The 16,675-nt window shown below is 42.6% G+C and overlaps 2 protein-coding genes across 5 annotated transcripts; one reads left to right on the forward strand and one right to left on the reverse strand.

Moving 5' to 3' along the window:
* Positions 1 to 2,057: 2,057 nt before the first annotated feature.
* LOC122629179 (elongation factor 1-alpha) lies at positions 2,058 to 7,739 on the reverse strand. 4 transcript variants are annotated; one of them, XM_043812304.1, is made up of 5 exons: positions 7,443 to 7,573; positions 6,800 to 6,882; positions 4,119 to 4,961; positions 3,427 to 3,920; positions 2,058 to 3,331 (listed from the first exon to the last, which is right to left on the reverse strand). In XM_043812304.1, the coding sequence occupies exons 3-5, from the start codon at positions 4,939 to 4,941 to the stop codon at positions 3,263 to 3,265; spliced, it is 1,386 nt and encodes a 461-aa protein (XP_043668239.1). In that variant the 5' UTR covers positions 4,942 to 4,961; positions 6,800 to 6,882; positions 7,443 to 7,573; the 3' UTR covers positions 2,058 to 3,262. The 4 variants fall into 4 exon arrangements, with proteins under 4 accessions (XP_043668239.1, XP_043668237.1, XP_043668240.1 ...); XM_043812302.1 differs by lacking the exon at positions 7,443 to 7,573 and adding an exon at positions 6,979 to 7,206; XM_043812305.1 differs by lacking the exons at positions 6,800 to 6,882; positions 7,443 to 7,573 and adding an exon at positions 7,607 to 7,739.
* A 6,262-nt stretch (positions 7,740 to 14,001) lies between these two features.
* On the forward strand, positions 14,002 to 16,419 carry LOC122629182 (actin-binding Rho-activating protein-like). The gene is made up of 4 exons (XM_043812313.1): positions 14,002 to 14,252; positions 15,385 to 15,515; positions 15,657 to 15,906; positions 15,994 to 16,419. The coding sequence occupies exons 1-4, from the start codon at positions 14,235 to 14,237 to the stop codon at positions 16,099 to 16,101; spliced, it is 507 nt and encodes a 168-aa protein (XP_043668248.1). The 5' UTR covers positions 14,002 to 14,234; the 3' UTR covers positions 16,102 to 16,419.
* The last annotated feature ends 256 nt before the right edge of the window (positions 16,420 to 16,675 follow it).

Consider the following 16,675-nt stretch of genomic DNA (forward strand, 5'->3'; position numbering starts at 1 on the left):
AGAGAGAGAGAGAGAGAGAGAGGGAGGGAGAGGGAGAGAGCGAGCTGAGCGCTGCCTATGTACCCAGAGATATCCATGTACTACCCGCACGACTAGATGCGCATTGGCGCCTTTTCTCAACACGAACAATTCGCTCGATAAATATCGTCCATTAGAAACATTCCGGAGTATTTGCGAAGCGTCCTACATTTTTTCCTGCATTCGGCGAATATTTCGACCACTTATTCGTATTTGCGAGAACTGTCCAAAATGTACGCGGAAGAACGTAGCATGACGACAATTTTAAGGCACAATATTAAATCCGATATCACGTACCTACTACATATATATATATATATATATTGTCGAGTACGATATGTACATGCATGATATGTGTGACAGGACTCCATTTATGGGCGCAGAAAGAACCTTTTTTAAGCGGAAAAATTCGCACATTTCGCGACTAATAAACTTAGTTTCGTTCAATTTGATAGATAGATCGGTCTTGGTGGATAGTAGTATTGCACAAAAGTATTGCATTTTACCATGTACATGGAGAAAAAAGTTATTTATTTGAGAGAAAAGCATATTTTTAACTTCGAAGACATACATAACGTGTATTGGTTTCGACGAATGGAGTCCTCTTTATTATCAATGTTGCTATTACTGTTACTATTACTATTATTAGGATTACGATGACGATGGTAATAATGATGACGATGATGATGATGATGATGACGACGACGACGACGATGATGATGATTATTATTATTATTGTTGTTGTTGTTGTTATTGTTATTGTTATTGTTGTTATTGCAACTATTGTTATTATTATAACGATTATTATCAATAGTAGTTATCGAGCACATTACGCATCCACGCGCAGTATATCGAGAGGAAGTTTTCTTTCACTTACCGATGCTGTGGGTTGCTTTAGCATTTATAATCGTTCGAAAAAATAAGCGATTAGAGGTAGACGAAATAATTACGAGTATTACGAAGAGAATTTTCGGATCGCACTTTTGCTTCGGTGTGCCTTTCCTCTCGTCTTGTCAAATTTATTCTTCTCCCTTTTTTTATGTTTCATTTTGAAAGACATTTTTGTTTCCTTCGTCGATCTTTTTTCTTCCATCGACAAAGCCATCTTAAGAATCTTGAAAAGAGAATTAACGACGGTACTCCGTGGGGAAACACGAACGAGTTGGTTGGCGAGTGCTTCTAACGCGTAGGCTAACATTTGCCAATCAGTATTATACCGCTCTTTTATTAATCATTCTTTATTCTTCACATTGTTCGTCCTTCGCTCTCTGCATCTTTTATGTTTCCCTCTTCTTTATTTCGTACTAAACGACGTATCAGCACGAAAGACGCGACAAATTATCGAGCGAAACAAGGAGCGCTTCGTATATTTCATCTTTCGTTATCTTCAATCCAATAAAAATCGCGATCGTTCAAGTAGCGATCATTAATTATTATTAATTATTAAGATCATTTGAAAAACTGCATTTGTGTAAAGTGGCTCGAATATCAGTCCGATGTCAATTATTTATAAAAATTTATAGAACAGTCGAAATGATTTCGTCCGAAAGTGCCTACACAATGTCGGGGTCGACAAATAGATATATGGATACCGATTAGTGCATTACAAGTTACATAATCCCGTACGTATAATATCAAATGAATATTACTATATGAATTAAATAAATGTGAATAAAAATGCCATTTACCCGCGCATAACTTGTGTCATGTTCGATCGCGAAAAGATCGAGTCTGTTCGATGTCTTACGAAACGGGTCTCAGCAACTAAAGACTGAAAAAGACCTGCATTATACTGAATTTCTTGCTAGATCGATTTGTTGTATAAAATATATTTGTATATAATGTCTGTAGTTGTAACTTTATCAAAGAATTTATCGCCAATAAATTATATTTACCGTAAACTGACTGTTCGTCGTTTTGATAGATCTACCGAGTATCTTGATACATATTATATGTCTTATAGTATAATATTGTTGCTATATCATTTCTATTCACGTAAAAGAAATTATCGGTGGTAAGAAAAAAGACGATTTGCCAGATGCAATTAAATTTTTTTTTATTACATCAACATAATACTGGCTAAGGGGCAAAACAATCATAGAACGCGTCTATGAGGATATGGAATTAGATGGGGAATGACGAAGAAGATGGAGCGGTGAAGGAATACAATACCGACCGATATCGACTGTGATGATTTCGCAAGGAGACTCGCGCTATCGAAAATTGTCTAGTCGATCTTGTTTCGACTCAAGTCGAGCCAAACCGCGAATCACGAGAGTTAAGTATAGAGAAGTGTGTAGAGAGAGAGAGAGAGAGAGAGAGAGAGAGAGAGAGAGAGAGAGAGAGATAATAGATGACGGAGCACGGTTCTAATATCCTACCAACTATATAGATATCCTTATACAAGTAGTAAAATTAATTGCAGCGAGGCAACCAAGTCTTCGAACAAATCAGCCTTAACGAATTCTTCGAAACTAATCGATTAAAAAGTACGGGGATGCGAGGCAGCGTGGGCTCTCTAAGCGATGTTATGAATTTCTGTTAACGGTAAACGAAAGTCAAATTGCATTATCGCGGCAGTATCATCCTTTCTTGTTTCTTTGCAAAAGCGCTTGTTTGTCGGAGGATAGAGTGAGAAAAGACGTGGAAAGACAAGAAAAGCTCGAATTATCTTCTCCTCCAAGTTGCACGATCCTCCTTTTTGTCTTTGTCATTGTCGTCGTCGTTGTCCTGGTCGTCGTCATCGTCCTGGTCGTCGTCGTCGTTCGAGGTCGAGGTCGAGGTCGACCGTCGAGCCACGCTGCCTCGTACGTAGCGCCGAATCGTTGGCCGCAATTTGACCGATAACGACGCATCCCGTGAGTGAGTATTTCTTTTAATATATTAATTTAAAAACCTAACTACACAGAGTCCAAGGAAACCGAGTAATTACCTGTAAATGGACACATATCGTCGATGTAATAATGAAGTAAAAACGCAATTAATCCTAGCATATGTGGGGCGTGCGCGGGGCATGGGTAAATTGTATGTGCAGGTTCGGATAAATTCGCGGATTCAATACTACTGGATAATGTAACGGGGGTAAGCACAACATCTTTTCCCTTTTGGTATTTATCGAGTGAGGATCAAACGGAGCAGCCGTGGAGAACTGCGCCTTGCTGGAGTAATAGACCCTGGCGGTGGCATCGATGACCACCACGGAGGACAGACCAGCGAACTTGGAGCTTCCGAGGAAGCTTGATGGTTACTTTTTCTTCTGGGCTTTCTCCGCGGCCTTTGTGACCTTGCCCTGGGTGTCTTTGAAGGTGACGCTCTGAAAAAAAAAAAAAAAAAAAAAGGAAGAAAATAAAGAAAGAAAAACCAAGATGAAATAGAATCCTTTCTCTAAACGTCTAGCGTATATCGTACCTTGATCACGCCCACGGCCACGGTCTGACGCATATCGCGGACGGCGAAACGACCAAGAGGCGGGAACTCTTGGAAAGCCTCGACGCACATCGGCTTGGTCGGCTGCAACATCACGATGGCCGCGTCCCCGCTCTTTATACTTCTTGGATTCTCTTCGGTGGTTTTACCGGTACGACGGTCGCATTTCTCCTTTATCTCGGCAAACTTGCAGGCGATGTGAGCGGTGTGACAGTCGAGGACGGGCGTGTAACCGTTGCTGATCTGTCCGGGATGATTCAGGACGATGACCTGAGCGGTGAAGTCGGCCGCGCCGCGAGGCGGCTGATTTTTCGAATCGCCGGCAACGTAGCCGCGCCTCAACTCCTTCACCGAGATGTTCTTCACGTTGAAGCCAACGTTGTCGCCTGGTAGGGCCTCCGTCAAGGCCTCGTGATGCATCTCGACGGATTTCACTTCGGTGGTTAGTGCAGCCGGAGCGAAGGTCACCAGCATACCTGACACAGCAAAATTGACATTATATCGGCATTATTCGAGACAACATTATTCTATTCGTTTCTTCTGTTTTTTCCTTCTTTTCCCTTCTCATCCCGACGGAGCGCTCCTCGAGGAGCACGACGGAGGGTAACGGGGCGAATACGAAAGAAGAAAAAAGGCCGGTCGAGTGATCGAACGAACAATGAGTTTTAACGCACCTGGTTTAAGGATGCCGGTCTCGACGCGACCAACGGGCACGGTGCCGATACCACCGATCTTGTAGACGTCCTGAAGAGGCAGACGAAGCGCCTTGTCGGTCGGTCTGGATGGCGGTAATATGGCGTCGAGTGCTTCGATCAGAGTCTTGCCGTCGGCGTTGCCGTCCTTACGTTCGACTTTCCAACCCTTGTACCAGATCGTTTTCGGTGACGGCTCGAGCATGTTGTCACCGTGCCAGCCAGAAATCGGGACGAACGCGACCGATGCCGTGTTGTATCCGATCTTCTTGATGTAAGACGACACCTCCTTTTTGATTTCTTCGAAGCGACTCTCCGAGTACGGTGGATCGGTCATGTCCATTTTGTTGACGCCGACGATCAGCTGCTTGACGCCGAGAGTGAAAGCGAGCAAGGCGTGTTCGCGCGTCTGACCGTTCTTTGAAATTCCAGCCTCGAACTCGCCGATACCGGCGGCTACGATAAGGACCGCGCAATCGGCCTGACTCGTACCGGTGATCATGTTCTTGATGAAATCACGGTGACCAGGCGCATCGATGATCGTCACGTAGTACTTGGCAGTCTCGAATTTCCAAAGGGCGATGTCGATGGTGATACCACGCTCGCGCTCGGCTTTCAGCTTGTCCAAAACCCAGGCGTACTTGAACGAGCCTTTACCCATCTCTTGGGCCTCTTTCTCGAATTTTTCGATGGTACGCTTGTCGATGCCACCGCATTTGTAGATCAGATGACCCGTTGTCGTTGACTTTCCGGAATCTACGTGACCGATCACTACGATGTTAATATGTATTTTTTCTTTGCCCATCTCCTCGAGCCTTTAGCGATCTGGAAAAAGAATGGAGATATCGGAAAGAGATTCCCTCGTTATAACGAGTTCCAACGAGCCGACCGTTTAAAAAGATCGTATCTCGTAAGGGAGCGTAGCTGAACGCGTTATTAAGGAGCATACGTCGTTCCTATTTACGAGTCGCGTCGGTCTATAAAGGGTTAAAGTTCGTTGCATGCGCAGTACACGTCAGTTACTTTGTAAGCAACGGCACGAACGATCCCGAGCCCTTGCCCCGTATCGCCCCGTATCGTCCCCTTCGTGTTTATAAGCGTTCTTTCTCCCTCCCTGCCTCTCCATCGCCGTGTTTACGGAAAATGCTCATTCGAGTCGAGTATCGAGACTAACAGAGATTGAGTACGTTTAAAAAATGTCTGCTTCTACGTCGTTCGATGTTATCACTTTGTCGACGATACGTGATATCGTTTCTTCGAGTCAACGTACGTTAGCGAAAGAAGAATGGCTGACTATATGTCATCGTGTACTACTTGTTGAAACTTCATCCTCGAACGAAACGTCGTTTCAAGCGTAACACTTGAAAGTTAAAAGCGTGCACTGTATATCGATTGGTTACTCTTATCTCTCATTAGTTAGAAATTAAACAACGGCCGATAATCCGTAGACGATCCGTCGTCCTGTCGTTTAGTCATTGTTCCTTAGGAGCCATCCCTTGCCACGATACAACTTTTCTCGTTCTTATACATCCACTTAATGTTCACTCAAAATCCATTGAAAAGAGAAAAATATCCGACGTCGACCGCATCTCGTTTTCATTACGATTCTCACTTTTCACATTAAATTACGATTATATCGGCGAATTGGCAGTACACGCGTTACTCGCAGCGCCCGTTGGCGGTATCGATCGGACGGGACTTTTGGTTTGCGATAAATATTTATACGTATGCGCTACGTTATGTACTATGTTATGAAATATTTAAAACGAGACATTGAACGAGCGCGCGCGCGCGAATGTAATACACGAGAGATTCGAGGAGAACGAAACGAACGTCAAAATTTCCGTGTTGTTAGGAAAGAAGAGTAGAAGGCGGATGGGTAGGGGGCACCCATTCACGCATCGCAAAGGAAGGTGGGTGGTATTGATTCGTTTCAAGAGGCTAGAGGAAAATCGGAGGAATCTCTGGAACGTACGAGTTAACGAATCGAATATTCTTCGAAACTAAATGCGCGAAAGATATATAAATTCCATTAGATATTTCGTCATCGTGCAACCATCCTTCTCCTTCTCTACACTTCTTTAAGGGAAATCTCGGAGAGATCGAGGAATCGAAAACATGAGCATCGAGCTGTGCCAACTTTACGCGACGTGCAAGTGCAATTCGCGTATATGTATATTCGTACACTGGCCTCTTCTAATTATAGACTACAGCTCGACGAAAGCAGCCATTTCTCGATTCCTATCTTCTCTTTCTCTCTCTCTACCCCCCCCCCCTCTTTCCATGCACCTATGTGTTTGTCTCTAACAGTAACACGTCGAAGAAACGACGTTTCTCTACGTTGTCACTGCGACAGAGAGAAACCTTACTGAATAATCTTCCTTCGTAAATCTCCTTCGGCGTTTTACCGTCACGGTCTGTTTCCGGATCGAGAGATCGCTATCGTAATTAGCCCCGTTTTTTCCAACTATCCATTTGTCTATGAGCGTAATCTACTAATCTCTTTGTCGGGAAATACAATTACGCCATTCCGCGTAAAACCAAATTTTAAGGCGCGTCGAAGCAAAGAAACGGAGATAAGAGGGCAAAAGAAAGTACATTAAAATAACAGATAAGAACGATCGATCGTCCTTAACCTATTGCAATTGATAATAAAGCGTTACCTCCTGTTAAAACCACGGAGCATAAAGGGACGTCGCGCCGTTTGGAAATTGCCGTCCCGGCGTAATGGCCGATCCTAGACTTTCTTGTTGAAAATGCAATGAGAGAAAGATGAAAAAGTAGAATCTCCAAGATGATGAAAAAGCGATTATACTTTGCACCGTTCGCGGTGAAAACTTATTAGCGTTTCAGAGATTTTTCGCGTTGCGCTGTTCGTTGATATTAGAAAAAGAAAGAGAAAGACAGAGAGACTTAAGGGCGGATTCGTAGGTCGCGACGCGCGGCGCCTCGAATCAATATGTCGTAGCATCTCTTTTTACGAAGAGCCGGAAAACCGGCCATGTCTTTTTCTTCCTTTCTCTCTTTCTCTCTCCCTCTCTCTCTCCCTCTCTCTCTCTCTCTCTCTCTCTCTATCTATCTATCTATCCCGCACTCGTTATCCTTAGATATCTTTTCTATCGATCCGATAAAAATGATATTCGCGACTCATTTCGCGATATTTTATTTCTCTAATAAATTTCAAAAGCGAAATCGCATTGTCAGTAAGGACAATTCTAGAGCGAGTCGATTCGGTAGAGAAAGAAAGAGTTTTGTGGTCGCGAGTTTTTCAAGCAGGTAGATAAAGGATATTCGTTTATTACTCACCAGCTGTAGCAGAGTGAATGGAAATGAATAAGAAGAAGAAGAGGAAGAAGAAGAAGAACAAGAAGAACAAGAAGAAGTAGAAGAAGAAGAAGAAGAAGAAGAAGAAGAAGAAGAATACGAAGAACAAAGGGCTGAAGTATTTGACGAATGTACTTCGCACGTACTTTCCGTCGTCCGTTCCGTGATATGTCGCGGGTGAAAGCACGACGAACGGAGGAGAGAGAGAGAGAGAGAAGAAATATCGGGGGTGAACAGAGGCGGCACGACACCAACGACCTCTATTCACGCGGCTGGCAAAACACAGCGAAGCTCGCGCAAGCGTCAGCTTTCCTCGAGCTTGCGCTTCCAACGACGGAAGCCCAGCGACCATGTCTATTTTATTCTCTCTCTCTCTCTCTCTCTCTCTCTCCCCCCCTTCTTCGCTATCCTCTTTTCTCTCCTTCTCTTTTCATCTCGCAATATCGAGCCGAGCATGCAGCTTTTCTTCAATACCACGAGAGGGCTTTCACATCGAGTGCTTTCTGCGCTCAACTCGCTTCTTCTTCTTTTGCTTTTATTTTCGTTCGATCCCTTCTGCGATATTTTTTTCCATATCTTCGAATGATAAAGCTCAAACTCAACCTTTCTTTCTATGTCCGATACGACGATATAGAAAGACGCGCATATTTACTACATATAGTTATGAAATTTTTTCGAGCAATAGATTAGCCAAAGATCACTCGCGTCTTCTTTTAAAACGTTTTAAAACGTACATACGTAGGTACATACGTATAGAAAATTACAATATACGACAATTCGATGCAACATCAATGGTTGCGCAGGAAAAGAAAACCGAGTGCAAACATTTCTTCTAAATATCATCTTCTAAAATATATGCTGAATTTTTCTAAGTCGATTAATTACTCTAGCTCGCTAATCACGTGTTCGAGGCAGCCAATCGAAAATAGAAGCACACCGTCATTGCAAAGTCATCGCTCGCTGCTTCGCTCGGTGTTGTTAGTAGCTCGTTATCGAAATCATTTTCCAAGAAGTCTCCAATTCGGCCGTCCGATCGAACGAGTGCATTCATTTTTGGGAAATTACAGGAAAAAGCGTCGAAGCATCGAATTCCATTCGATATTCGCTACGAACGAGAATGGACTACGATTCCGATTCGTCCGAGGTCAGTAGACGATCTTCTCTCTTTCTCTCTCTCTCTCTCTCTCTCCCCCCCTTTACGTATATATGCACACGTACGTGTACGTGTATATACGTACATAAGGTGACACTCCAAGCAAAGAGAAATTCGTAACTCTTGTCGCTGTAAATTTTAAATAGCTTCGCGCGTAACGAAGCGTACGCCATTTAAAATCGCGCTTAATTAAAATCGTACGTTCCGTATCGACGTTCCTTGTTCTCGGTCCTCGTGGCGTATCTCGTATCTCGTTTCATAAATCTCGATTCGCGAGATAGCTCGCAAAAGAGAATTCTCCCGATAATCCGTAATAACATCCCTTATTCTTTCCATGCGACTTTCGTCATTTTCGTATGCTCCCTTTTATCGGCGCGAATCTCTTTTTACAGCGTTCCTTTATACGTCGAAGACACGAAAGACAGGATGACGCGATATGGACGGGCGAAAATGAAAGAAAGGGGAAGAGGAAAAACGATGATTAGTCGTTGCGGAAACCGTTCCGATCAACGATCTTGCGCATTCGTTCGAAAGTAAGCTTCGTTAAATCGCTCGAGCACGCTTTCAAACGATTTCGTTGAGTCAGCTTGAATTTCACGCAGATGTCGTTTAAATCACAACAAAGTCTCGCATATAGATGCACCGACGTATCGGAGTTCTCTGATACTTTAGTTCGTCGTCGTTCGTAAAATAAGGAAAAAAAAAAGAAGAACTCTTCTCGCCTAACGTTCCCGCTATATATCGATCCGTGGTGGTGCATTCGCGCTACCAGCACGCGCTTACGCCACGCTATGTTTTGTCTAAAACGGGGCTTTGTGAAATGCCTCATTAATCATCGAACGGACGAGCAATTATTGAATGAATATACATAACAGCGGTCTCGCTGTCCCGCGACAGGTCATTATATTATAGGGCTCGTTCTATATACCTACGTGTATGTATTCACATACCCAAGTACCTATGTACCCATTAAGACGTAACCAGAAAATATCGACCAATCGACTAAGAACGAGTCAAACTTTGACTCTTTAACTCTTCCCGTTGAATTTGTTTTTTCCTTCCTTTTCGCTCCGTCCAAAGTTCGATTCTCCTTCGACGATATCGATATTTTTCGCTCTCGAGGACTATTTCGCTCTCGTCGCGATGCCTATCCTATGAATCGAATTTTATAAGGTGTACCGCCCAAATAAAATGTCTCTTTTCCGTGATATTTTGCTCTCGATAGCGGGTGAGATTGGATAGGACGGGCATTCGACGTGGCCGGGTTACGGGATCGATAAACGTGCCGTCGCGTCGACGTGATGAACGATCGGCAACGTGATTCGTTTTTACTAAACTTGATAAATCTATAAAATTACTTCCGCGCGTACTCTATTCGCCCGATGGTGTATCTTATATCGTGACAACCAACGACGAACATAATTTTTTAAATCTGAAAATGGACGACTGAGAAAATAATTTCATTTACTTGTAATAACAAGCGAAAACTTTTCGTTTCGTAAAACTTGCTTGGTTAATTTCGATTATTCGTTTGACTCTTAAAAGGAAGGAATATCGACGAAGCGGGGGAATACCGAAAAATTTGTTACTCGAAAGATCAACGATTGGTAAACTTGGAATCCAAAAGCATGACGCACGCGGCCAGAAATAATAACGCCGAACGAAAATAATTCGTAGTAGAGATTTCCGTGTCCGCCTGCGAGTTACGATGAATCTTCCGAAATTTCTATGCCTTCTTGCATCCTGCGACGGCCCTCTTTGACGTATCGTCGATATTATTTTAAGAAAGAAAACTTGCGCCACGATTTCGAAGATGGACAACTCGCGACAAAATATCGCGACAAAATTCGCTGCGACGAAGAGATCGAGCCACACCTGCTCGGTCTCGAAACGAAAAGGAGAAGAATATCGACGAGGCCGTTTCACGCGCGCACGTATTTCATTTCCCATTTTTCATTTTTCATTTTTCATTTTTCATCTTTCGTCTTTCACTTTTCATTTTTCATTTTTCCAAGGCTCCGGCTACCGAGCCGGATATTTTAGTCGATTTACGGAAAAGCCGGTCCTCTCGCGTAAATCGTTCGCCGACGCGTCACAAATTTATTCTCGCATCTACGCTTTCCACGCAATGACTCGTCCGAGCAGGAAATTTATGAGGGGGCCATGAATGAATTATGCCAAATTTCGTACGACCATTGAAACGTCCGATCGCGCACACATTTTCCGTATCTATGTGCGTTAGCGAGGTACGCTTCTACGATGCCCGAAGGATAACATCGGGAAATGGGAAACGATAGCTCGAATCTTGTTTCACCGCGAAAGGTAATTCTTCGATATTAACGAGAAACGAGAGGAAACGAGATGGTCTTATTATGAGTCTTTTTATAGACGAGATATGAGGTCGTAGCGACGTTAGTATCTCGCGACGATTATCCTTAGATACAAAAACGACGTCGAGTCGTTCACCGAAACTCGACAACTTTTTTTAATCGTGGCCTTGACGAGGCGCCACACGTTGCCCTTGTCTCCGACCGAAAGGTAGTATATCTTTATTTATTTATACTACCTCACTTGGAACGTCGCGACAAAGTTCGTCGAGTCCGCTTCTCATTTTTCTAGCGGTTGTACACTCGAGGTATTTATACGTTTTATATTAACTTTAATTAACGCGACTCAACGCGCCCGAGTATCCACACGTCCGTATCTCTAGATTGTTACTGAAAAATAAAACCAAGTTATTATATCTCTCGGTCGTTGAGAGACGATCTAAATCCGCGTGCTTTAAATTCCGGTAAAAACGTTCCTCGATATATAGTTGTAACTGCGTCGTCAACGAAAAGCGATCCAACTTGCGAGGGGGTTTAATTTTACGAGAGAAATTCGGTACAATTGCGTCATTCCATAGACGCAAATCCGCTTAATTACTACATTCCGTTTTACGTCAGTCAACGGAGCTGAAGAAAGGATGCGCGTTTCCTCTAAGCCAATGGATAATCGACATTATTTAGTTCGACGTAAGCTTTTTTTCAACGACCTTTTCTCCGATTTAACGACGAGGGTTCAGATTTTCCCAATGCATATTACGTGCTCTTTGTTTATGCAAACACCTGCTGCTTCATCGAGGTAGGATAGACTTAGCTTCGTGCCGCAAAGGAGCATGGACGTGGTGGGAAGATGGATGGAGAGAGAGAAAGACAGAGAGCACGCGAGCGAATCCACCGAGCGTTCCATCGTACCACACAGTGTTTTGAACGAAGTAGCACTCGGGAATTATTTATAGTTAGCACGTGGTCGACCTCTGATCTCGTGCGTTGCGTTAGGTTAGCTTCGACTCGTTTCACAGGGATTTCGTTTTATTGCATTCTTCGGGATGAGAGCTTTTTTCGTGTACACGCTGACAAGGCGAACGAAAGAACGCGCAAGGGCCATTTACCTCTCGAAGGACTCTGAACTCGAATCGTGTCGCTTAACGAGACCGCTATATGATATACACCCTTTTTTATTTCATATTATTTTCGAGACTCAATTTCGTATAATTTACTCTCTTCGATATCGAAAATATCAAGGAGCTTGGCTTTTAGAAATGCCGATTAATTCAAAATACCGACGAAATTTATCGCGAACGTTAAGAAACTTTGGCGAATCGAGCATGGAATGGAAATTGGTTTATTGAAAAATCTTCCTTTCTACGTAAACATCGGATAAATTTAGATACTTTGATCGTTCGTGATACGTACCTACGCATTTATAACGACGACTCGGAGTCGTACGTATCCCAAGAATTTGCATTTACTATTATAGTGAGAAAGCATCATCGCACCGTCACGGTCGCTGACGTAGCCGTTCATTGATGCCGAGACGACGTAAAACAGATATCTAATTTCGTGTTTCCGGCCGAGCGTTCGCGTCTTGAGAGAATTCAAAGGCAATTTATAAATCACAACCGACTCCTTCCAAATGTCTTTTTCAATGAGCACGACGATTTCCTAGATGCGATTTTCAGAATTTCTATTCAACGGTTTTGATTTAATTTGCAAATTATAATTAATTCGTTTCATTAAAAAAAGAAAAAATAAAGTTTGACTATAGTTCGATCTCAAGTAATCAATTAAATTATACGTTCACGTTTAAGAGACGGTCCTCGTCTGAGACTGCGATTTGATGCAATCGCGTTAAATATAGGTGGGTAGATAGGTGCCATGCTCGAAATCGTACCAATATCGCCAAGAACATGTATCGCGTTCGATATTTGGAAAAGTAATTTTACTCGCGCCCATGCACCGTGATTCATGAATTTGAAGTATAACAGAGATTTACGAAGAAAAGTTATAGAGTGCTAATTCTTCCTTTTGGTTTCACCTCTCTATGAATAATTCGATCTTAGAGAGCTTCACGCGACAAAAGCGTGTTCCTCGAAGAAATTTCTTCGAGCTAGCATTGGTGCTGCCAAATAGCATTAAAGCAGGTAGGTATATCACAATTATTCGTACTTACTAGAAATCCGAGGTAGATTCGTAGTGCCATTTTGATATCTTGGATTAAGTTTTAGCCAGGGTTAATTTATTACCCTACGAAGTAACGATCTAAACTCTCGCAGTTTGCGTCGCAGTGGGAGAGAGAGGGGGGGGGGAGAGCGAGAGAGAGAGAGAGAGAGAGCCGAACGAATTACATAAGCGATCGACGATGCGGACGACCGAGATGGACTCCTCGGTAATTTAAAAAAAGAAAAGGAATAAAAGAACGAAGGAAAGAAACCAACTTCCTTATTCCATACGTGAGACGCTATTTTCCTACGTAGGCACGCACAACATATGTACACAGGTATATGCATTCGAGAATTTTCATTATGACCAAATTATCCTGAAATGGCGGTCTCGTTCATTCGTATCCACGCGATATTTTTTTCTCGTTTGCGGAGAATTTAATAGAAACGAAAGTTAAAAAAGATCGACCAAAGGTCCGAACGCGTGATCAAAGTCGAATCGCTCGGAAAAAAGTATAATTATCTTGACAGCGATGAAGCGCGAAGAGAGGGAGAGAAAGGGACGGTACGTTCGTATTCTTGAGCAAAATCCGGACTCCTCGATCGTCAAAACAAACATTTAGTTCGTCCTCGAGTTGCGAACAAAAAAAAAAAAAAAACAAAGATAATTCGAGACGGAGAAGATGAATGAAATTCGATGAACGAATTCACGTTCTGTTTCTCTGAATAGAGAAAACATTCGCTTCCGGAGATGGAGGATCGGCTGGCAGCCAATCAAACGGCGAGGATTCGTACGGAATTGGCTCGAATAAGCAGAAAATATTTCGGCCCGTCGCGCGTCTCGGTCTACCTTTGGTGGGAGATTTTTGACGTCGCCTCCTTCTTATAAAAAGACGCACGACGTCGCGACGCCGCATTCATAAGAGAAACGCCGGTCGGCTTACATACTCATGTACACAAATATCCACGGAATACGCGAAACGTTAGCGACAAAGTGTTTCCAAACAATCGTTTCGAATATCGCGAAAGAGATATTTTTCTCCAGAGAGAGCTCGACAATCAATTATTTATATTCCGTTATCAAGCCAAAGCAGTATTCATATTTTGTTTCTTCGTACGCTTACCTACGGCTTTAATCATGTCTTCGGTAATGTTCGTGAGTATCGTTTTTGTTTACCCATTCCTTCCTCAGGTTAAATCAATTAATATCCACGTAATGCGAATAGATATCAATCTCACGTACAATATTTTATATATAATATAATCCAATACGTTGTGTAGTTAATCCTAGATCTCACCCGAAAATTTATCTTCATAGAGAGAGAGAGAGAGAGGGGGGGGGGAGAGGACGGATACTTCTTTGCATTAATTTTTTCTATAAAAGTAATTGTTACTTTTATAGAAATTGTTATAATAATTCGAGAAGCATTGTAACAATATATAACAATAGCGATCTATCGCGAGTATTGCAATGTTTCACAATCTTTCGATCGTAAATAAGAAAAAAAAGAAATTTCTTCCTCGATTCATCCGCGTAGAAGCGGAAAATCTCGTGCGAGTATCACGTGCCGTTTGTACGAATGTACATATGTATGTAGCAGTCAGCATAGATTCGGAAATTTGTCAAAATGCCATCGAGACGTCTTTTATGGTCACGGCCAATTCGCGTACCGTTCTTCGAAGAAGATTGGACTTTTTCCAACATTCCGTACTGATTAGGCTCGCTTACGTCGGATGACGTTGCCACACAATGCTTTTCTTCTTTTCCATTTTATTCTTCTCGGTTCTACTATAAGTATCCAACGAAATATGGAAAAGCAAATTGAAACTTTGAAATCTCGAGAGAAATCTCGAGAAAAAGATCTTAGGTATTTATCCATCTGTCGTAGTAAATGTTAATTCAAAAAAGAAGAAAAATGAAAAAATCATCGATCTGATAGCTATATTATTTATGTAGGATTCTGTTATTTGTAAGATTGAAAGTAACGTACGATCGTGATACAGTTCATCGAAGCCGTTGATAGATTTTATGCTTAGAAGCCCCCCAAGTATCGCTCAACGACATAGATACTGCTATACCTATTCATCATTTTGTCCGTTCTATCGCGTTCAGTTATGTTCGACCGCTTTTATAGTCGACCGTATTCTCGTCCGTTTCGCCTGTTACCGATTCAAAATCGATTGATAATATTCACTGTTAACCAAAGTTTCAAAGCACAGGATCCGAATTAATTAACTAGTCACCGAATTAATTTTCGTATCTTTTTTTCTCTGCGATCGGGCTTTAGGAATCCTTGGGAGCCAAGGTAGCCATGTTCGACCAATATGCGAACAAGCACAAAGACGCACAGAGCAAAAATCCATTTACATCCGGCTTGAATATAGAAAAGCCAAAATTCTCCAAAGAGGAATACGGCAGGTACGTAGTACGCGCGAGTCAGCATGCGACTTATTTAACACGTCGATGCGTCCTAGACGCGCGTGATAAAATTTGCTCCTCTCGCGTCACGTCCATTTTATTCGAAAATATTCGTCCATTAAGATTGTATCTACGTTTCAGGCCAGCCGCGGGATCTCTTTCGGACATACGCGGTCGCAAAGCCACCGCGCATATTCTTCGAGAGATTTTGGAGTTATGCGATATCATTTATCAAAATGGTACGCCATGTCGCGATCAACCCGATATCACCGGCATAACGTTCGGCGATCTCTTCAACATTTATACCCACATCAGCGACAAATGCGTTGGTCTTCTTTTAAGAGCCAGAAAACAGGGTCTCGTTAAATTCGAGGGAGAATGCCTTTTCCAGGTAAATGAGCAAATAAAAAGTATGACGCAAGTATGACCTTAATAGATCACAGATTCGATAGGTGATCTTTCTCTCGTGTGTTTCCAGAGAAGGGACGATGACGTGCCGATATTCCTCGTGAAGCCGATCGCCGAGATACGCGAGGACTTCAACGGACGTCTCAAAGAGATCACGAAAGAGATACCGATCAGTTAATGCACGACCACCCTTTACGCATTTCTACGCGGTGCCTTTAATCGGTGCCTTAATCGATATCTTCCCCGTCGGAAAATCTACTAAAACGTTTGTACCGTTTCACGGCGCGATTCGCGCTATTGTATTTATTGTATCTTATAACATTATTCGGGACGTGGCAATGGAAACGCGAATGACCAGTATGAGAGGGAGAGAGAGAGAGAGAGATGTGCGTGAGTGCGATTCGATGTAAATATTTCGCGGTAAAAAACTCGATTCGTTTAATGTGATATTACGCCTAAATAGATCATTAGAAATAAACGAACAAATTTGTACTAAGCCTGTGTTTACGTGTCTTTTCCCCGTCGAGAGAAACGAGAAAGAGACGGATAGACGGATAGAGAGAGGAAGGAAGGGGGGAGAGCGTCGAGTATAAGAATGACCGGAGCCAAAATTTCAAGGTAATCGCATAATTTATAATTGTATATACAGTCACTTTACAATGCACAGTGTACTTTGTTACATAGTGTAGCTCCAGTATTTAGGACAGGTAGCGCCAAAAATGGTCGCGCGTTAACGACGGTATCCAAAGTAA

This window comes from Vespula pensylvanica, chromosome 5 (assembly GCF_014466175.1).
Source record: "Vespula pensylvanica isolate Volc-1 chromosome 5, ASM1446617v1, whole genome shotgun sequence".
NCBI classification, from domain to species: domain Eukaryota; kingdom Metazoa; phylum Arthropoda; class Insecta; order Hymenoptera; family Vespidae; genus Vespula; species Vespula pensylvanica.